The sequence below is a fragment of the Nerophis lumbriciformis genome, linkage group LG02, assembly GCF_033978685.3.
Source record: "Nerophis lumbriciformis linkage group LG02, RoL_Nlum_v2.1, whole genome shotgun sequence".
Classification (NCBI taxonomy): Eukaryota; Metazoa; Chordata; class Actinopteri; order Syngnathiformes; family Syngnathidae; genus Nerophis; species Nerophis lumbriciformis.
The window spans coordinates 16,443,429-16,466,649 of NC_084549.2; the positions used below are offsets into that span (position 1 = coordinate 16,443,429).

The following is a 23,221-nucleotide window of genomic DNA, read 5'->3' on the forward strand; positions in this document are numbered from 1 at the left end:
AGTATACATACAGCCATGTTAATATTTGGTTACATGTCCCTTGGCAAGTTTCACTGCAATAAGGTGCTTTTGGTAGCCATCCACAAGCTTCTGCTTGAATTTTTGACCACTCCTCTTGACAAAATTGGCGCAGTTCAGCTAAATTTGTTGGTTTTCTGACATGGACTTGCTTCTTCAGCATTGTCCACACCTTTAAAGCATACTTGCCAACCTTGAGACCTCCGAATTCGGGAGATGGGGGGCGGGGTAGAGGTGGGCGTGGTTTGGTGGTAGCGGGGATGTATATTGTAGCGTCCCGGAAGAGTTAGGGCTGCAAGGGATTCTGGGTATTTGTTCTGTTGTGTTTATGTTGTGTTACGGTGCGGCTGTTCTCCCGAAATGTGTTTGTCATTCTTGTTTGGTGTGGGTTCACAGTGTGGCGCATATTTGTAACAGTGTTAAAGTTGTTTATGCGGCCAACCTCAGTGTGATCTGTATGGCTGTTGATCAAGTATGCCTTACATTCACTTATATGTGTGTAAAAGCCGCATATATTACCGTATTTTTCGGACTATAAGTCGCTCCGGAGTATACGTCGCACCGGCCGAAAATGCACAATAAAGAAGGAAAAAAACATATATAAGTCGCACTGGAGTATAAGTCACATTTTTGGTGGAAATTTATTTGATAAAACCCAACACCAAGAATAGACATTTGAAAGGCAATTTAAAATAAATCAAGAATAGTGAACAACAGGCTGAATAAGTGTACGTTATATGAGGCATAAATAACCAACTGAGAACGTGCCTGGTATGTTAACGTAACATATTATGGTAAGAGTCATTCAAATAACTATAACATATAGAACATGCTATACGTTTACTAAACAATCTGTCACTACCGATCGCTAAATCCCATGAAATCTTCCTCGCTCCTGGTATGCGCCCCGCTAGCGTCCATTCTTTCTGCTGCTCGATCGCCGTTTTCTGCTGCATATTTCACTACGTCCAGCTTGTAATCTGCAGTATATGATTTCCTTTTCGGTGCCATTTTAGTTCAGTCCTTCTCAGTTTTTATAAGTTACCGCGATTGTTGATGCGATCCATTTTAATAGCTCCGGCAGTAGCGTATAGCATATAGCAGTTAGCATTCCAAAACCCACAATGCACTTCTGCCATGACCCGCCCCCGCCGAATTCTTATTGGTTGGCAAGTGAGTGACGATTGCTGACATTTGCTTCGTCTCTTACGCGAATGAGATAAATAATATTATTTGATATTTTACGGTAATATGTTAATAATTTCACACATAAGTCGCTCCTGAGTATAAGTCGCACCCCCGGCCAAACTATGAAAAAAACTGCGACTTATAGTCCGAAAAATACGGTATGTGACTGGGTCGGGACGCTGTTTGTATGAAGGAAAAGCGGACGTGACGACAGGTTGTAGAGGACGCTATAGGCAGTGCCTTTAAGGAAATTCGGGACAAAGTTTGTCCCGGGAGATTTTCGGAAGGGGCACTGAAATTCGGGAGTCTCCCGGGAAAATCGGAGGGTTGGCAAGTATGCTTTAAAGGCCTCACCTTTTCTCCTCCAAACATATTGCTGGGTATTGTGGCCAAACAGCTACATTTTTGTTTCATCTGACCACAGAACTTTCCTCCAGAAGGTCTTATCTTTGACCATGTGATGTCATTTGAAACAAAAAAGCAATATGTTTGGAGAAGTAAAGGTGAGCCCTTTAATCCCAGGAACACTCTTCCTACCGTCAAGCATGGTGGTGGTAGTATTATGCTCTGGGCCTGTTTTGCTGCCAATGGAACTGGTGCTTTACAGAGAGTAAATGGGACAATGAAAAAAGGAGGATTACCTCCAAATTCTTCAGGACAACCTAAAATCATCAGCCTGGAGGTTGGGTCTTGAGCGTAGTTGGGTGTTCCAACAGGACAATGACCCCAAACACATGTCAAAAGTAGTAAAGGAATGGCTAAATCAGGCTATAATTGTTGAAATGTCACCTATAACGCAATATTTGATTATGTGTTTAAGTATATTGAATTAATTTAGGAGGTCTCTGTATTCTTCATTTCTTTTCTGTTTATGGCCCTCTGGAGGAAAACTGTTTTGCTGCTCAGGGAAGACCAAGCCTCTTTTTACTATTTACACTTCCTTTAGGCATCAATGCTTTTGTCCATATCATATACTTTGTCCTTAATTAAATAAATGCCAAGACAAAATTGGTGGTAAAACAGGTCATCCATGTCTTCATAATGTCATTAAGCTCCACTTTCTTTATTTGTCCATTCATCTGGCTTCATACCACTGTCTTGTACAGTCGTGGTCAAACATTTACATACACTTGTAAAGAACATAATGTCATGGCTGTCTTGAGTTTTACAATAATTTCAACAACTCTTAATTTTTGTTTCATCTGACATCGCATGGACAAAGATAAGACCTTCTGGAGGAAAGTTCAGTGGTCAGGTTAAATAAAAATTTAGCTGTTTGGCCACAATAGCCAGCAATATGTTTGGAGGAGGAAAGGTGAGGCCTTTAATCCCAGGAACACCACTCCTACCGTCAAGCATGGTGGGGGTAGTATTATACTCTGGGCCTGTTTTGCTGACAATGGAACTGGTGCTTTACACAGAGTAAATGGGACAATGAAAAAGGAGGATTACCTCCAAATTCTTCAGGACAAGCTAAAATCATCAGCCCAGAGGTTGGGTCTTGGACGCAGTTGGGTGTTCTAACGGGACAATGACCCCAAACACACGTCAAAAGTGGTAAAGGAATGGCTAAATCAGGCTAGATTTAAGGTTCTAGAATGACCTTCCCAAAGTCCTGACTTAAACGCGTGGACAATGCTGAAGAAACAAGTCCATGTCAGAAAACCAACAAATTTAGCTGAACTGCACCAATTTTGTCAAGAGGAGTGGTCAAAAATTCAACTAGAAGCTTGTGGATGGCTACCAAAAGCGCCTTATTGCAGTGAAACTTGCCAAGGGACATGTAAGCAAATATTAACATTGCTGTATGTATACTTTTGACACAGCAGATTTGGTCACATTTTCAGTAGACCCATAATAAATTCATAAAAGAACCAAACTTCATGAATGTTTTTTGTGACCAACAAGTATGTGCTCTGATCACTCTATCACAAAAAAATAAGAGTTATAGAAATGATTGGAAACTCAAGACAGACATGACATTATGTTCTTTACAAGTGTATGTAAACTTTTGACCATGACTGTCAAAGGCAGCGTACAGGTAAAAAGGTATCTAATGGTTAAACCAAAAATAAACAAAAGGTGAGTGCCCCTAAGAAAAGGCATTGAAGCTTAGGGACGGCTATGCAAAACGAAGCTAAAACTGAACTGGCTGCAAAGTAAACAAAAACAGAATGCTGGACGACAGCAAAGACTTGCAGCGTGTGGAGCAGCAGATGGCGTCCACAAAGTACATCCGTACATGCCATGACAATCAACAACAAAATAGGAGCGCAAAACAAGAACTAAAACACTACACACAGGAAAACACCAAAAAAAGTCAAAATAAGTCACGGCGTGATGTGACAGGTGGTGACAGTACACCTACTTTAAGACAAGAGCTATAGTGATGCATGCTTGGTTATGGTTTGAATTCATATCCAACAATTGCGAGAACCACTTTTTACTGTCAATATCGGCTGTTTCATTTTTTTAATGTTTTCCGCTGGTGGTGTGCCTCGAGATTTTTTCAATGAAAAAAATGTGCCTTGGCTCAGAAAAGGTAGAAAAACACTGTTCTAAGGTGTGCCTAATAAAGTGAGTGATCGCACACCTGTTTTATTTGGCAGGTTTGACATTAACATTTGTTTTTTGGGGGAGAACTTGTACCTACTGGCATTGCGAAACTTGTTCAGGGAGACAATAGAAGAGCAGATACACCCAGTATACTAATTATACCATCGTCGTAACGTGCTCCGTCAAAACTTTGACAGCCTTCAGAACATTTGCAGTCTCGTCAGCCGTGTGGTCTTCCAAAAGAGACACGACCCACTGCTGCTGCTGAGTCTGCATTTAGCATCAACTATGCATGGCGGTATGTCTGCGTTGACCCTCCACGCTCGCGTTGATTCAGCTGGCTGTGTGCACTTGTACATCATTTATTGTACAGCTTTACGGGATATGATCTGCAGATGTCTGTTATGTCTTCCCCTTAAATGTTGTTTATGGCAATACAAAACATTAATATATATATATATATATATATATATATATATATATATATATATATATATATATATATATATATATATATATATATATATATACACAGCAAAAACTGAAATCTAAGTAAGATTAAATATCTCAAATAAGGGTGATATTTGCTTATTTTCTGTCTGATGAGATAATTCTTCTCACTAAGCAGATTTTATGTTAGAGTGTTTTACTTGTTTTAAGTCTTTTGGTCCTAAATGATCTCAGTAAGATATTACAGCTTGTTGCTGAGATTGTATGACCTATATTGAGTAAAACATGCTTGAAACTAGAATATCAACTGTTGCAAAAGCCGTGTCATCAACACTCACAAGTATAAAACTACTTTTTTAAAGTAATAATTTCTTATTTCAAGCATGAAAAAAAAATACCAAGTAGTTACAGGATCATACATTGGTCATATTCAAAGTCCTAATGTGTCCAGGGACATATGTCCTGAGTTTATGAACATAATATACACTAATTGACAGAAATAGCACGCACTTGGCGCTATGATGTCATGTTATCGATGGAAAAATGCATTTTTAGACCATATGATTTGCCTGAGCGGCTATGAAACCCTGAGAGTAACAAGCGGTTGCCTTGTTGCCTTTCCATTAAGAACAATAAATTAGTTTTTAGTATAATTTTGCTGGTTTCAAGAAATGTAATGCCGAGTGCATATCATTATGTCAAGATAATGGCACTAGCATTTACTTCATTTAAGAATATTTTTCAACATATTGAGCAAAAAGGTCTCTTTTTTTTCTACCGAGAAAAGTGCACTTGTTACTAGTGAGAATATACTTATTTTAAGGTATTTTTGGGTTCATTGAGGTTAGCTGATTTTACTTGTTTTGGAAAGTCTTGACAAGCCAAATTTTGTTGTTCTATTGGCAGATAATTTTGCTTAGTTCAAATAAAAAATAAAAAAATGTATTTATTTTTTTCTTGTTTTTGAACACTGGCTTTTATATATATATATATATATATATATATATATATATATATATATATATATATATATATATATATATATATATATATATAAAAGTCAGTGTTCAAAAACAAGAAGAAAAAAATACAAAAATGTTTATATATATATATATATATATATATATATATATTTATATATATATATATACATATATATATATATATATATATATATATATATATATATATATATATATATATATATTTATAAAAGTCAGTGTTCAAAAACAAGAAAAAAATACAAAAATGTTATTTTTTATTTGAACTAAGCAAAATGATCTGCCAATAGAACATATATATATATATATATATATATATATATATATATATATATATATATATATATATTTATATATATATATATAAGTGTTTCTCTGCTGGTGTATTTATGTCTCCTCAGTGTGTCATCTTATACTAGTGAATGCCAGCCACACACACACACACCCACACACACACACACACACACACACACACACACACACACACACACACACACACACACACACACACACACACGCACACACACACGCACACACGTCTTTCACCTTGTCCCAATTTGACTAACCTAGACACGCACACTCCAACAGATGTTGGCTCCTTGGCTGCATTTAAATTTCCAAGAAACCTCCTGCACAACAAGACGAATGACCACTTTTTTTTTTTTTTTTTTACTGTATCTGCCCAAAAGTGAAAATATCTTCTCCTCTTCGCCACATGATGATTTTTCTTCGGCAGTGTGGACTCGACTGGCCCGTCCGTACTTTTTCTCCCTGCTGGTTCCGCCGTCTAAGTGTTGCATTCACGAACACACAGACGATCGTAGATTAGTGGTTGTCCATGTGGTAAGGGGCCGTGTACACCACTTTTAGTCACGATGCTTGCCTTGCATTTTTATCAAATGCCTTATCATCAAGTCATGGATAGAGCTAGAATTATCTTCCCCAAATATGCACAACATTGATGACAGCTTGGTGACAGCAGGGTGAAACCAAAGCAGTCAAATCCGAGGTGATACAGAAGATCTGGTATTTATGACATGTTTGTGGGTGATTTTACGCTACAATAATTCAACTAATGTCTGGTGTAAGGTAAAAAAGGACAGTGGAACCACAATTTAGGAACTTGAGCAGGTATATTTAAGCCAATTTCTCCATAAGAAACAATGTAAATATGAATAATTGGTCCCAGCCCCGAGAAAAGCTTGTATATTACTAAAAGTTTGTACACTTTGAACAAGTGTTGTCCCGATACCAATATTTTGGTATTGGTACCGGTACCAAAATGTATATCCATACTTTTCGATACTTTTCTAAATAAAGGGGACAGCAAAAAATGGCATTATTGGCTTTATTTTAACAAAAAATCTTAGGGTACATTAAACATATGTTTCTTATTGCAAGTTTGTCCTTAAATAAAATAGTGAACATACTAGACAACTTGTCATTTAGTAGTAAGTAAACAAAGGCTCCTAATTTAGTCTGCTGACATATGCAGTAACATATTGTGTCATTTTCCATTTTATTATTTTGTCAAAATTATTTAGGACAAGTGGTAGAAAATTAATTATTAATCTACTTGTTCATTTACTGTTAATATCTGCTTACTTTCTCTTTTAACATGTTCTATCTACACTTCTGTTAAAATGTAATAATCACTTATTCTTCTGGTGTTTGGATACTTTACATTAGTTTTGGATGATACCACAAATTTAGGTATCGATCCGATACCAAGTAGTTACAGGATCATACATTGGTCATATTCAAAGTCCTCATGTGTCCAGGGACATATTTCCTGAGTTTATAAACATAATATACAGTTTTAAAAAAGGAAAAAAGATTTTGTGATGCTAAAAAATACAGATGTAATCATAGCAGTATCGACTAAATATGCTCTTGTAATTGGTATCATTACAGTGGATTTTAGGTGTAGTTAAAGTTAAAGTTAAAGTACGGTACCAATGATTGTCACACACACACTACGTGTGGCAAAATTATTTCCTGCATTTGACCCATCACCCTTGATCACCCCCTGGGAGGTGAGGGGAGCAGTGAGCAGCAGCAGTTGGTGTGCCCGGGAATAATTTTTGGTGATTTAACCCCCAATTCCAACCCTTGATGCTGAGTGCAGGGAGGTAATGGGTCCCATTTTTTATAGTCTTTGGTATGACTCGGCCTAGACTAGACCTACCGATCTAGATCCACCAATGGCGTTTGTTTACATTTTAAACCCCGGTGAGCTACGGTGTGTAGTGAAGCATGTCTAGCTATTCCTCGTCCTGCAGGGATGATACTGTCAGGTTCAAACACTGATGACATCTACGTTTGTATTAATCAGACAAGAAGCAAGGAATCATGCAGAGACAGAGTTCAATTTAGCTCATGTGGAGAACGCATGGAGCTGCACACTTAGTCACAGTCTCGCCCTACGCTCTAAGGTTCAGCTCCTGCGTCCCTCTATTTATTCAGGAGTTCCACAGTCAACAACACTAAGGCCGCCTCTAAAAGGAGTGGTCACATATATTATGCAAAGCAGGTCCAGGACGCACAATATGTGACGGAATGTGCTGGGGGCCTTGTGATTTCGCCTTGTCACTGCTTCGTCTGCGTGTTGTCATCTTATCTTCGTTGAGGTCCTTGAAGTCTCTGCTTCGTCTGCGTGCTGTCATCTTATCTTCGTTGAGGTCGTTGAAGTCCTTGGCTGTTAGCGGGCTAAAACAAAGATAACATCTGTGGCTGAGGCCACCCCTCAGACAAGAAGTTTTGTCCTTGCATAGATTCGAAAAGTCTAACTTGAGCACAATAGCTAATAACTAAAGCAATGGACTTTAAGCATACTAAAGTTAGTGTGATAATATATACATAATTATTCTAACAGATACTTGTAAGAAACTTACTTTATTTGTCGCCATGGAGACAAGGATTAGTGATTTAGAAGTAGCTAAAACACTGCCGACTGCGGCTGGACTTTAGCCGCTAGCTAGCTAGCCATGTCTTAGAGCACCTCTTCCTGAGGGCGTTTCAGTGTTACAACTTCACCTTTATCTTTAGTTTTTAAACCAAAATGTGTCTGTTCTCCCTTTTCTGTCTACACACTGTGTCTGTTTGTAAGTACTCGGTGATTGTGGGCTGTCAAACTTCTGCTCGTAAAACCAACAATGACACGACGTGATGACGACGGGGTGGACCGGTACTTTTTAGAGACGGTATAGTACAGAACATGATTCATTAGTATCTTGGTACTATACCAATACCGGTATACCGTACAACCCTACTTTGAACACAATATAAAGCTCTATGCTCTACTGCATATCACACGAACATAACAAGGGAGTGATTGATCAACTATATATTTAATAACAGAGCCAAAACAATGCACTGAACTGTCCTCCTCGTATGCAGCCGCCCTGCCGACACGCACTCACACTGTAACTAGCACTTTGGTGCACTCCCAGTTTGAAATCCGAAATGAAATAAAGAAGGGAAGCAGTGACGACAATGCTGTGGAGACTTCCTAAATGTTTCAAACCACACATTTCTTGTCCGTTGCTCTCTTTGGACTCAAGCTAACAAAACTAGAAAAAAAAGCTGGAAAAAGACTAAAACAGTATTTAAAAGGCACTCAAAGTAGCACTGAGCACCAAGAAGTGGCAAAAATGGGTCGGAAAAGCTTTGACGAGTAGTGTGAAAGGGCTTGCAGGTGTCAGCCCACCTCTGTTACCGCTCTGATGCGACCTCTGAACAGTCTTGCCAACTGAGGAAAGCAATTGGCTGTTCTAAAGGTTGCCAGATGATGTCATCGCCCCATTTGCATGATTGCTCATTGATATTGCAAAGGACGCTGTAGGAGAGGGGAATAACGATGAGGGAGAGATGAAAAGAGAGTGTTTTTTTAAATAAAAGTGTTAGGTATGATTTTAGAACTGCAAGTGAACTTCTTAGTTTTTTTAAATGTTAGAGTACGACACACGATTAAAAGACTGGAGGGTTGTGACATTGACAGATGAACCAAATCTATTCACTAGAGATGTCCGATAAATGCGTTAAAATGTAATATCGGAAATTATCGGTATCGTTTTTTTTATTATCGGTATCGTTTTTTAAATTTTTTATTAAATCAACATAAAAAACACAAGATACACTTACAATTAGTGCACCAACCCAAAAAACCTCCCTCCCCCATTTACACTCATTCACACAAAAGGGTTGTTTCTTTCTGTTATTAATATTCTGGTTCCTACATTATATATCAATATATATCAATACAGTCTGCAAGGGATACAGTCCGTAAGCACACATGATTGTGCGTGCTGACGGTCCACTAATAGTACTAACCTTTAACAGTTAATTTTACTCATTTTCACTAATTACTAGTTTCTATGTAACTGTTTTTATTTTGTTTTACTTTCTTTTTTATTCAAGAAAATGTTTTTAATTTATTTATCTTATTTTATTTTATTAATTTTTTTTTTAAGTACCTTATCTTCACCATACCTGGTTGTCCCAATTAGGCATAATAATGTGTTAATTCCACGACTGCATATATCGGTTGATATCGGTATCGGTAATTAAAGAGTTGGACAATATCGAAATATCGGATATCGGCAAAAAGCCATTATCGGACATCCCTACAATTGACTGACCTATTAAAATGAACAGAGGAATTAGAATTTTGCAGTGATTTACTTCAGCGTGACAGTGAAGAAATATTTACATATCGCTCTGTAAACCAAGGCGGAGACAGCAGCAGCTTTGAATATGCGCACTTTGTCTGCAGACTGGACGCGAAGGGGTGTGGGTCTCTTCTCTGCTCTGACTGCAGCTGGGACTGCTGCGCGAGGCTGACGTCAGCCTGACCCGCACCCGCTCCTCGTTATTTAAGATGTGTCGCTTGTGAGGAAAAAAAGAGGGTTTGCACTAGCCAAGATCTAAAATTGTTGGTCTAGAAAGAGCTATTTGCCTATTTTCAGTCTTTAACTAATCTTAATATTAGCATGAACAATTATTTTTTTCTATTCTAGTTTAAAATTGGTAAAATTGAGAAAAAATCTATTCAAAAAAGATATTTTGGTTTTTCTTGTTTAAAGATTCTGCAACACTTTGAGGATGCTTAATCATGGAATTGCAAGTTGACTAATGCTTGTTTTCAGAATAAAATACTTATTTCTAGCTTAAAAGTCCTGCTAATTTCTAGATATACACATCTTAATTTAGGATGTCTTATCAAGTAAAATTATCTCTCCTGGTTAATTTCACAAATGTTTTGTATTTTTCTCATAAAATCTAAGTCTTTTGTATTTTAGCTCTTTTTTGCAGTTTGGAAAGTCGCCAAACTGGCAACGCTGCCTTCGAAGCCAGCAAATTCACATGTTGAACCCGTTTAGTGTTGGTGCTTTTCACACAGAAAAGCAATACAGGAAAGTGTCGGAAAAGCTCTAAGAAGTAGTGTGAAAGAGGCTGCAGGCGCCATCCCATCATTGTCCAGCTTGACTCTCTCCCACCAACCCCAACCTATGTATGCGATGTAGGGTTGTACGGTATACCGGTATTAGTATAGTACCGCGATACTAATGAATGATATTCGGTACTATACCGCCTCTGAAGGATACCAGTCCCCCAACCCCCTGCGCCCCTGTCGTCGTCACGTTGTGTCATTGCTGGTTTACGAGCAGACGAGCATGTTCGGCATTGATTGATTGAGACTTTTATTAGTAGGTTGCACAGTGAAGTACATATTCCGTACAATTGACCACTAAATGGTAACACCCGAATAAGTTTTTCAACTTAAATTGATTCATGATACAGATATATACTATCATTTATACTATCATCATAATACAGTCATCACACAAGATAATCATCAGGGTGTATACATTGAATTATTTACATTATTTACAATTCGGGGTGTGGAGGGGGGGGGGGGGGGGGGGGGGGTAGGTTTGGTTGTTATCATCAGTCATCAACAATTGAGAACAGATATTGATATTGATATTGAAACAGTGTAGGTCTGACTTGGTAGGATATGTACAGCAAGTAGTGGACATAGAGAGAGAGATCAGAAGGCATAAGAAAAATATCTGCATTTGATTGTTTACGTTTGATTATTAACAACAATCCGGGGTGGGTGTTTGTTTAGGGTTGAAGTTGCCTGGAGGTGTACTTTTATTGCGGTTTTGAAGGAGGATAGAGATGCCCTTTCTTTTATACCTGTTGGCAGCGCACAATCACAGAGTACTTACAGGCAGACACAGTGTGTAGACAGAAAAGGAAGAACGGACGCATTTTGGCTTAAAAACTAACGATAAAGGTGAAGTTATAACACTGAAACGCCCTCAGGAAGAGGTGCTTTAAGACATGGCTAGCGAGCTAGCGGCGAAAGTCGGCAGTGTTTTAGCGACTTCTAAATCACTAATCCTCGTCTCCATGGCGACAAATAAAGTACACTGCAAAAAGTCAGTGTTCAAAAACAAGAAAAAAAAATACAAAAATGAGGGGTATTTTATTTGAACTAAGCAAAATTATCTGCCAATAGAACAAGAAAATTAGGCTTGTCAAGACTTTCCAAAACAAGTAAAATTAGCTAACCTCAATGAACCCAAAAATACCTTAAAATAAGTATATTCTCACTAATAAGTGCACTTTTCTTGGAAGAAAATTTTTTTTTGACCTTTTTGCTCAATATGTTGAAAAATATTCTTAAATTAAGTAAATGCTAGTGCCATTATCTTGACATAATGATATGCGCTCGGCATCATGATTTTTTTTCATGGTTGAAGTAAGAAATTATTACTTTAAAAAAGTAGTTTTATACTTCTGAGTGTTGATGACACAGCTTTGCATCAGTTGATATTCTAGTTTCAAGCATGTTTTACTCAATATAGGTCATCACATCTCAGCAACAAGCTGTAATATCTTACTGAGATCATTTAGGACCAAAACCCTTAAAACAAGTAAAACACTCTAACATAAAATCTGCTTAGTAAGAAGAATTATCTTATCAGACAGAAAATAAGCAAATATCACCCTTATTTGAGATATTTCATCTTACTTAGATTTCAGTTTTTGCAGTGTACGTTTCTTACAAGTATCATCCCTGCAGGACGAGGAATAGCTTAACATGCTTCACTACACACCGTAGCACACCGGCGTCAAAATGTAAACAAACGCCATTGGTGAATCTACACCTGACATCCACTGTAATGATACCAAGTACAGGAGCGTATCTAGTCGATACTACTATGATTACATCTATATTTTTTGGCGTCACAAAATCTTCTTTTGTTTTTTAAAAATGTATATTATGTTTATAAACTCAGGAAATATGTCCCTGGACACATGAGGACTTTGAATATGACCAATGTATGATCCTGTAACGACTTGGTATCGGATTGATACCCAAATTTGTGGTATCATCCAAAACTAATGTATAGTATCAAAAAACAGAAGAATAAGTGATTATTACATTTTAACAGAAGTGTAGATAGAACATGTTAAAAGGGAAAGTAAGCAGATATTAACAGTAAATGAACAAGTAGATTAATAATTCATTTTCTACCACTAGTCCTTAATAATATTGACAAAATAGTAGGCTGATAAATGACACAATATGTTACTGCATATGTCAGCAGCTAAATTAGGAGCCTTTGTTTGCTTACTTACTACTAAAAGACAAGTTGTCTTGTATGTTCACTATTTTATTTAAGGACAAACTTGCAATAAGAAACATATGTTTGATATACCCTAAGATTTTTTGTTAAAATAAAGACAATAATGCTATTTTTTAGAAAAGTATCGAAAAGTATGGAAATCATTTTGGTAAAATATTGGTATCGGGACAACACTAACGGGATGGTTCTACAGAAAAAAATGCAGTCTTTGTCTACCAGTGTGAAAAGGAGCTTCAGAGTCATCTTTCTCTCTTCCTCTTCAGAGACCTGAGCAACAACCAGATCTCGGAGATAGCCCCCGACGCCTTCCAAGGCCTGCGCTCCCTCAACTCCCTGTAAGTGTTCCGGAGATTGGACCGCGTTTGTGCGTCCGCGCCAGCAGAAATTCCAGCTTGCTGGTCGTTTTCCCCGTGTTTAAATCATGCCTGCGTTGTGATCTCCCAGCGTGCTGTATGGAAATAAGATCACCGACTTGCCCAAGGGTGTCTTTGATGGCCTCTACGCCCTGCAACTGCTGTAAGAACACACACTTGCACGCATCGTCGACACACTTTGTGAGACGGCACAGCTTCACTCCCACTCAGTGAAGAAGTCCTAACCTTTGAGTAAACTTTGTACCTGTGCATACTTCTCTAGCTGGAATGCATAATGCATGAATGCATAAAGAACGTCTGACAAGCCGCTTCCCTCCCCCTCTTCTCCTTTCCTCCTTCCCGTCGTCTTCTCGCAGTTTGTTGAACGCCAACAAGATCCACTGCGTCCGTGCCAACACCTTCCAGGACTTGCAGAACCTCTCGCTGCTGTCGCTGTACGACAACAAGATCCAAACCCTGGCCAAAGGCACCTTCGCTTCACTGCGAGCCATACAGACCCTGTGAGTAAACCACACGTCGATCGGCGTAAACATCAACGGCAAGAAACAACGGGCGCGCGTAGGAGTTGTTGTCCGAGACGACTTTGGGATAGCGTGGAATGGAATGATGTGTTGGAGAAGAGCGTAGATCCATCATCCTCGGAAGACTCAGAAAAACAGCTCCCACCTCGCTGTTAAGGAATTTTCCCCACTTTACAAGAAATCTCGTGATGAAACAGAACTCCTCGTTGCAAACAACATCCACATGTAGAACTGGCTGACATGACACCTGTTCCCAGTGTATTCGTTTAATCCGGAGTAGGGTTGCAAAATTCCGGGAATATTCAAAGTCGGAAACTTTCCATGGGAATTAACGAGAATATATGGGAATTAATGGGAATAAACATTGAATGCAACATGCTAGATCAGTGGTTCTCAACCTGAAAATGTTTTTAATCCAAGTACCCCCCTAATCAGAGCAAAGCATTTTTGGTTGGAAAAAAAGGTATAAAGAAGTAAAATACAGCACTATGTCATCAGTTTCTGATTTATTAAATTGTATAACAGTGCAAAAATATTGCTCATTTGTAGTGGTCTTTCTTGAACTATTTGGGAAAAAAAGATATAAAAATAGCTAAAAACTTGTTGAAAAATAAACAAGTGATTCAATTATAAATAAAGATTTCTACATATAGAAGTAATCATCAACTTAAAGTGCCCTCTTTAGGGATTGCAATAGAGATTCATGAACTTAATTCTAAACATTTCTTCACAAAAAAAAGAAATCTTTAGCATCAATATTTATGGAACATGTCCACAAAAAATCTAGCTGTCAACACTGAATATTGCATTGTTGCATTGTAATGAATGGAATAGCCTACTTGATTTGATGTTCAATTTATGAACTTACATTCATATTTTGTTGAAGATAAATATATTTATAAAGGATTTTTGAATTGTTGCTATTTTTAGAATATTTTAAAAAAATCTCACGTACCCCTTGGCATACCTTCAAGTACCCCCAGGGGTACACGTACCCCCATTTGAGAACCACTGTGCTAGATCTTGCAGCATGATTATTACGGTAAACATGTCTTAATCACTTCATCCGTCATTATCTTAATTATATCCCAACATAATGCATCCCAACACCGGGATGATATTTGATTAGTATTACAACCGGCCCGCAGGCCACAGCCGCCTGCTGCTGTTTTGCACGCACCAATACTCCATCAGTGTTGGCGCTAGGAATTTTCAAAATGGGGTCCCAGGCACCCCATCAAGTCATAAAAATGGGGTCCCACAGTAAATTTTTGTGGTCCCACTTTTTTGTAGCCATTTTGAATGGTAAATGGGTTATACTAGTATAGCGCTTTTCTACATTCAAGGTACTCAAAGCGCTTTGACACTATTTCCACATTCACCCATTCACACACACATTCACACACTGATGGCGGGAGCTGCCATGCAAGGCCCTAACCACGACCCAGCAAGGGTGAAGTGTCTAGCTCAAGGACACAACGGACGTGACGAGGTTGGTAGAAGGTGGGGATCGAACCAGTAACCCTCAGGTGGCTGGCACGGCCACTCTCCCAATAGCGCCACGCCGTCCCCGAAAACAAATGATAAATGTATGCATTATCCTCTTATATCTCACATTCTATATTGTGTTTTGGAAAAAGGTTGTCATAAACGTTACTTAATTCATTAAAAAAATAATAATAATACAAAAGAAAAAAAAAATGTATGCATATGTAAATTTATTCAGTTATAAACATTCATTTACTTTCTTCTTTCCTTCATGGATCTAAACTAAGTTTTTTCTATATTTTTATTGTAATATTTTCAGAATGTGTTTGTTCTATTTTTGGGCCAAAGTAAGACAAAGAAAACAATCTGAAGTTGTCTATATTTTTTAGTTTTAATGCCCTGATTTTAATAGTCCGGCCCGCGTGTGCACAGATTTTCAGTTTGACACCCCGCCTCATCTAAAACAAGCCTGTCGTCAGAAGCCATTTTTAAATGAGAGTTGTATTTATAACGCCACTGTACAGTACCTTGTTTAAGCGGGGACAGAGAAGAGGAAATGGGGAATACCAGATACGGCAGGGCTATTATATGAAAAGGGCCGCAGTTTCAAGAGTCCAAGAGCTCGAGGACCGGACATCGAAATGTGGATGTTTCGTCAGAAAGTGCCTCCGCAGGTTATATTTCTTTGAGACTGTGTTTACTTAATTGCAAAGTAAACATCGGCTTTCACACGGCACTGTCAATAAATTCATTATGCTGCCCTCGCTACTTGTTTCCAGCATGTGCAGCTAGTTAACAGTATAAAGAAAAGGAAGCTCCAGTTTTTGTTGAGGATTGATGTTCCTTCTTTTCAATTATTTCCCTTCCTCAATTTTATTTCTTTACACTTCTTCCTTCATTTAGGTTTGTTAGACTGAAAATATGAACATAAAATAAACATGACAAAATTATAACGTCCATTGTGTATTTTACATAAATAAAATAGAAGGTTCAGTGTAAATATATTCACACAATAAACGACAAATGTTTACACATGTAGAAATTACACATCATTCACACATCAAACATTGTATGTGACTTATCACTATTAGCGTCGCCGTCCTCTACTGGTCAGATTTAGCACTACCGTATTTTTCGGACTATAAGTCGCAGTTTTTTTCATAGTTTGGCCGGGCTCCAGTGCGACTTATATATGTTGTTTTCCTTTTTTATTATGCATTTTCGTCAGGTGCGACTTATACTCCGAAAAATACGGTACATGTATTAAACGAGGTTTGATCGTTACTCTCAAGACAAAAAACACGATCACAAATACAAAGGACCTCACAAAGATAGCAATTTCAATACAAAGCAAACTAAATATTTATTCACAGATAATATCTACTCACAAATGTTTGACCAAGTTTCGAGATGAAGCTTACACACTGTGATTTATACCATTGTTGCTCCGTCACCTTAAAAGGTCCGACAGAAAACAATGACTCAAGCACTTGCTCGGGGTACAACATTTATGCTTTGTTGTCCAGTCAGTGTTAAAAGTCAGATTTTTGCCATTTATTTAGATTTTTTCCAGGGTTGAATGAGTCGTCTTCTTCTACTCACACTATGCTGCTTCACTGTGACACATAAGTCTCGCTGTTGCCCCCTGCGGGATGGCGGGAGTACTACATACACGATCAACCCTAGTTTTGATGGTTTCATCAAGCCTGGGTGATGTTTGGTGGACCAAATGAAAAGTTCTGGCGGGCTGGTTGCTATACCGAAACGGTATAGCAACTGTCAGAGTATCACTGGCTGGGATTGGAGGGTGTGATTGAGGGAACCTGGGTTACATTTAATATCCTCAAACCACTTTGTTTGTCTCAACCCCGCAGTCACCTGGCCCAGAATCCATTTATCTGCGACTGTAATTTAAAATGGCTGGCCGACTACCTGCGCTCCAACCCCATCGAGACCAGCGGCGCCCGCTGTGCCAGCCCTCGGCGATTGGCCAACAAACGGATTGGACAGATCAAGAGCAAGAAATTCCGCTGCTCTGGTAGGATGATGGTTTCCAAATGTCTCACCTCTCTTTGGTTTTCTTTCTCTCTGTATCTCTGCTTTACTCCCTCGATTCACAGCGATGTAGTCAGTTTACTGTATGGACAAAAGTATTGAAACAGTTCTTAATCGGTAAATGAATCAATCAGGGGTTGAAGAGGATCTGATCTGATGAAGAGAATTTAGACAATTTGGAACTTTGGCTGTGTCTCTTTTCTGTTCCAAAACACATAGCAAGCTTCAATGAGTTTGGTGTGGAAGAACTTGAGAGCCCTGACCTTAAAGGGGAACATTATCACAATTTCAGAAGGGTTAAAATCATTAAAAATCAGTTCCCAGTGGCTTATTTTATTTTTCGAAGTTTCTTTCAAAATTTTACCCATCACGCAATATCCCTAAAAAAAGCTTCAAAGTGCCTGATTTTAACCATCCTTATATACACCCGTCCATTTTCCTGTGACGTCACATAGTGATGCCAATACAAACAAACAGCAAGGTATAGCGACATTAGCTCGGATTCAGACTCGGATTTCAGCGGCTTAACACTGTCTGATAAGATAATTACTAACAACTATGAACTAGGTTTACAGCATATGAAATACATTTGGCAACAACATGCACTTTGAGTGCAGACAGCCCATTTCAGGCGCGCTAAGAACATATATTTTTCCACGATTTCAGCACTCAGGTTAACCATACCTAAATAGACACAAAATACTGCATTACACAAGACTACCCGAATGTACTCGAATGATTGAAAAAAATAAATGTTTTTAAGCTAAATTATTGGTAAACACAGTTTATGTATAATCATTTACGTAAAACCGCGAGTAATGAATAAAGTTTTCATCAATTAATATATTCTGTAAACATACCCTCATCCGCTCTCTTTTCCTGAAAGCTGATCTGTCCAGTTTTGGAGTTGATGTCAGCAGGCCAGGGAAGCTAGGGTCGATATTCTTCTCTTGATCATCTTCGGTGGCATAAGGGACGGTGTGAGCCAAGACATCCAGGGGGTTTAGCTCGCTCGTCTGCGGGAACAAACTGCCGCCATTGCTTGCCGTGCTACCGAGGTCCTTTGTCCCTGAATAGCTCACACACTCCGGCAGATTCAATGGGGGTCTGGCGGCAGATTTCTTTGACTTTATCGTTGGAAATGCATCTGCTTTGAGTGTCGCAGGATATCCACACATTCTTGCCATCTCTGTCGTAGCATAGCTTTCGTCGGTAAAGTGTGCGGGACAAACGACTGACCATTTCGTCGGCTTTCCCCACACACTCGTATTTTGAACAAATTTCGTCCAATTTCTTGCCACTTTCGCATCTTTGGGCCACTGGTGCAACTTGAATCCGTCCCTGTTCGTGTTGTTACACCCTCCGACAACACACCGACGAAAGTGAGAAAATGGCGGATTGCTTCCCGCTCCGAGAGCAAATAATAGAAATGCGTTTAATTCGCCAAAATTCACCCATTTAGAATTCGGAAATCGGTTAAAAAAATATATGGTCTTTTTTCTGCAACATCAAGGTATATATTGGCGCTTACATAGGTCTGGTGATAATGTTCCCCTTTAACCTTTAGAATGAACTCGAGATTGTGAGCAAGAAAGAAATGTCTGTAACCTCTCAGAAGTCGTCTGCATGACTGGATAAACAACATTTCCACAGACATACATCAAAATTCTGTGCAGCAGGGTCATAGTTATGTGTTTTTTTGTTTTGTTTTGGACAAACTTAACAAGTCACATTAGGAAACATTGCATAATTACATTTGCACAATTCAACATGTCCAAAAGGTGGTAAGAAGAAACTAAGCCTATGCGGTGGAATCTTGTGCGGTCTTTTAGTTAACCCTTTGTTCGGCTATTGCAGGGGTCGGCAACCCAAAATGTTGAAAGAGCCATATAGGACCAAAAATACAAAAACAAATCTGTCTGGAGCCGCAAAAAAATTAAAAGCCATATTACATACAGACAGTGTGTCATGAGATATAAATTGAATTAAGAGGACTTAAAGGAAACCAAATGAGCTCAAATATAGCTACAAACGAGGCATTATGATGCAATATGTACATATAGCTAGCCTAAATAGCATGTTAGCATCGATTAGCTTGCAGTCATGCAGTGACCAAATATGCCCGATTAGCACTCTCCACAAGTCAATAACATCAACAAAACTCACCTTTGTGCATTTATGCACAACGTTAAAAGTTTGGTGGACAAAATAAGACAGAAAAAGAAGTGGCATAAAACACGTCCTAGAAAGTCGGAGAAAGTTATACATGTAAACAAACTACGGTGAGTTCAAGGACCGCCAAAATTAGTAGGACAAAACGGCGCTCGCCAAATACTCGAATCAGTGAAGCATATTTAATATAAACAGTGGGATTTATAACAATTAGGGAGGTTTGTGTTATGTTTGGCCTCCTACAGAAACCATATTAAAACAAAAAATAAATTATTTCCCCTCATATTTTTCCATTTTTCATACATCTTTGGAAAAGCTCCAGGGAGCCACTATGGCGGCGCTAAAGAGCCGCATGCGGCTCTAGAGCCGCGGGTTGCCGACCCCTGGGCTACTGAGTAGAAAACAACTCAATTCAGTGTTAGTGTTTCTCAAATAATCAATATCAAATACATGTATAAATCAATCAATTCCCTTTTAACTCTTTTTAGCTGTAAATAATAATAGATCAATTTATCAGCAATTAAATCAAATGATCATCACACATGAACTATATAATGCATAAGTTGCAACATCTTGATTTATGAACTTAATTGGTTCTTGAACAGAGTTTGTAAATAAAAATGTTTGTATATTGAAACAAATGTATCCATAAAATACAATGTAAATATGAATAATGGGGTCCAGACTTGACAAAAGTCCATAATTTGGTAAACGTTTCAACACTTTGAACACAATATAAAGTGCTATAAAGTACTATATACCAAATAACATAAAAAGTTACAATCAACTTTCTACTTATTAAAAAAAGTCCTAACAACAAGTAGCTTAACTGTGCTCATATGCGGCTGTCTTGCCAAACGCACACACACACACACACACACACACACACACACACACACACACACACACACACACACACACACATACATACACACACACACACACACACACACACACACACACAGTCACTAGCAATGTGGCGCACTAACACTTTGACTCACAGAGATGACTATGACCTGGATGAATGACAACCTCTTTCATAGTCATGGTAATAGTAATTATACGGTGCTGGGGTACACATGACTTCAGCCATTCAAAGTTCCTCATGGACTACCAATAATCAACCTCGGTATTTGTCAAATCCCTGTTACGGCCATGATGTTCCAGCAGGCACAAGACATTAAAAAAAAGATTGAGAACTTGTTGAATTAGGTTCTGACGTTGAGCAACTCCAACCTAACGTTGGAACAACATGCTTTTTATTATTATTATTATTAGCCTTTATTTAACCAGGTAAAATCCCATTGAGATCAAAGATCTCTTTTCCAAGGGAGACCTGGCCAAGAGGGCAGCAGCAAGGTTACATTAAAAACAGAAAAACAAATACATAAAACATCACATTTACAACATTAAAACTTGCTCACATGACACATGTGCATACAGACAAGGTAGACTGCAGTCCTTTCACAGAAGCTTTAAACTCATTCAACGTAACTAGGGTTTGAAGTTTAATATTCGATTGTAGGTTATTCCAAGCCTTCGGTGCTGAAAACCTAAATGCTTTCTTGCCCAGTTCAGTTCTTACTGAACTGGGCAAACGATTGATTAAACGTCGTTTTTGACGACGTTTAATCAATGTTGGGTTCTGACGTTGACTTGATCATTGAATTTTGGTCATTTCCCAACCAATATTCTCCAACACAAATACAACGTTGAAACAACATACTTTTTGACAACATTTATTCAATATCAGGTTGTGACGTTGATTTGACCTTTGAAATTTGGTCATTTCCCAACCAACAAAGTGGATCTAACATTACACATCAACGTTGTCTCAATTTACAAATACAACTATTTTGCAACGTTGTTTAGAAGACAGTTTTAAAGGACATGTATGTATAATTAGCGTTGTATCAATGTCTTGCGCCTGCTGGGGTTGATTAATGACTATTAGTTTTGTCACCTATAACGCAATATTTGATTACGTGTTTAAGTATGTTAAATTAATTTAGGTGGTCTCTCTATCCTTAATTTCTTTTCTGTTTATGGCCCTCTGGAGGAAAACTGTTTTGCTGCTAAGGGAAGACCAAGCCCCTTTTTACTATTCACACTTCCTTTAGGCATCAATACTTTTGTCCATATCATATACTTTGTCCTTAATTAAATAAATGCCAAGACAAAATTGGTGGTAAAACAGGTCATCCATGTCTTCATAATGTCATTGGGCTCCACTCTCTTTATTTGTCCATTCATCTGGCTTCATACCACTGTCTTGTACAGTCGTGGTCAAAAGTTTACATACACTTGTAAAGAACATAATGTCATGGCTGTCTTGAGTTTCCAATAATTTCTACAACTCTTTTTTTTTTGTGATAGAGTGATTGGAGCTTTTAGGCATCACAACAATCTAAACTTGTATAAACACTTACTTGTTGGTCACAAAAAGCATTCATGAAGTTTGGTTCTTTTATGAATTTATTATGGGTCTACTGAAAATGTGAGCAAATCTGCAGGGTCAAAAGTATACATACAGCAATGTTAATATTTGGTTACCGTACATGTTCCTTGGCAAGTTTCACTGCGATAAGGCACTTTTGGTAGCCATCCACAAGCTTCTGGCAAGCTTTTGGTTGAATTTTTAAAGCTGCAAACAGCGATGGACGGGACCGACTTTGACGGCACATAAAATCCAAACCGGAGCAGTAATTAAAACTCTTTGATCAACTTTCAATCAGAAGGGTTCAATCTCTCTCCTGTGCTAGTTTGAAGCCGAAACGACAAACGCGCTCAGAGGAGACAATGTTTGAAAAAAGGTGACCGGTTTTTACAAAACTTTTGTTTTGAAGGGGGAATTGCAAACTTCCTGTTGATTTTTGGGGTTGTCAATATATGAAATGTAGGTCTAAGTGAGACCTACATAGAGGTTTTTGTTTAATGTCTCTAAGACATTCCTACTGGAAGTTACAGGCAGTTTTGTCTGAATTTTCTTCCTATGAGCAGTTGTGTCTGTGTTTTATATGTTTGGAGGAGAAAAGGTGAGGCCTTTAATCCCAGGAACACCAAACCTACCGTCAAGCATGGTGGTGGTAGTATTATGCTCTGGGCCTGTTTGGCTGCCAATGGAACTGGTGCTTTACAAAGAGTAAATGGGACAATGAAAAAGGAGGATTACCTCCAAATTCTTCAGGACAACCTAAAATCATCAGCCCGGAGGTTGAGTCTTGGGCGCAGTTGGGTTTTCCAACAGGACAATGACCCCAAACGCACGTCAAAAGTGGTAAAGGAATGCCTAAATCCGGCTAGAATTAAGGTTTTAGAATGGCCTTCCCGAAGTTCTGACTTAAACGTGTGGACAATGCTGAAGAAACAAGTCAAAGTAAAAAAAAATAAAAAATAAAAAAAATAATAATAATAATTAGCTGAACTGCACCAATTTTGTCAAGAGGAGTGGTCAAAAATTCAACCAGACGCTTGTGGATGGCTACCAAAAGCGCCTTATTGCAGTGAAACTTGCCAAGGGACATGTAACCAAATATTAACATTGCTGTATGTATACTTTTGACCCAGCACATTTGCTCACATTTTCAGTAGACCCATAATAAATTCATAAAAGAACCAAACTTCATGAATGTTTTTTGTGACCAACAAGTATGTGCTCCAATCACTCTATCACAAAAAAATTAAGAGTTGTAGAAATGATTGGAAACTCAAGACAGCCATGACATTATGTTCTT

The 23,221-nt window shown here is 38.3% G+C and overlaps 1 protein-coding gene across 3 annotated transcripts in view; it reads left to right on the forward strand.

Moving 5' to 3' along the window:
- slit1a (slit homolog 1a (Drosophila)) overlaps positions 1-23,221 on the forward strand; it is a 298,698-nt gene that overhangs the window by 211,632 nt on the left and 63,845 nt on the right. For all 3 annotated transcript variants that reach the window (XM_061947175.1, XM_061947254.1, XM_061947335.2), the window contains exons 12-15: positions 13,141-13,212; positions 13,322-13,393; positions 13,608-13,751; positions 17,135-17,298. In XM_061947175.1, the coding sequence (XP_061803159.1) occupies positions 13,141-13,212; positions 13,322-13,393; positions 13,608-13,751; positions 17,135-17,298 (452 nt within the window). The remainder of the gene's footprint in view (positions 1-13,140; positions 13,213-13,321; positions 13,394-13,607; positions 13,752-17,134; positions 17,299-23,221) is intronic.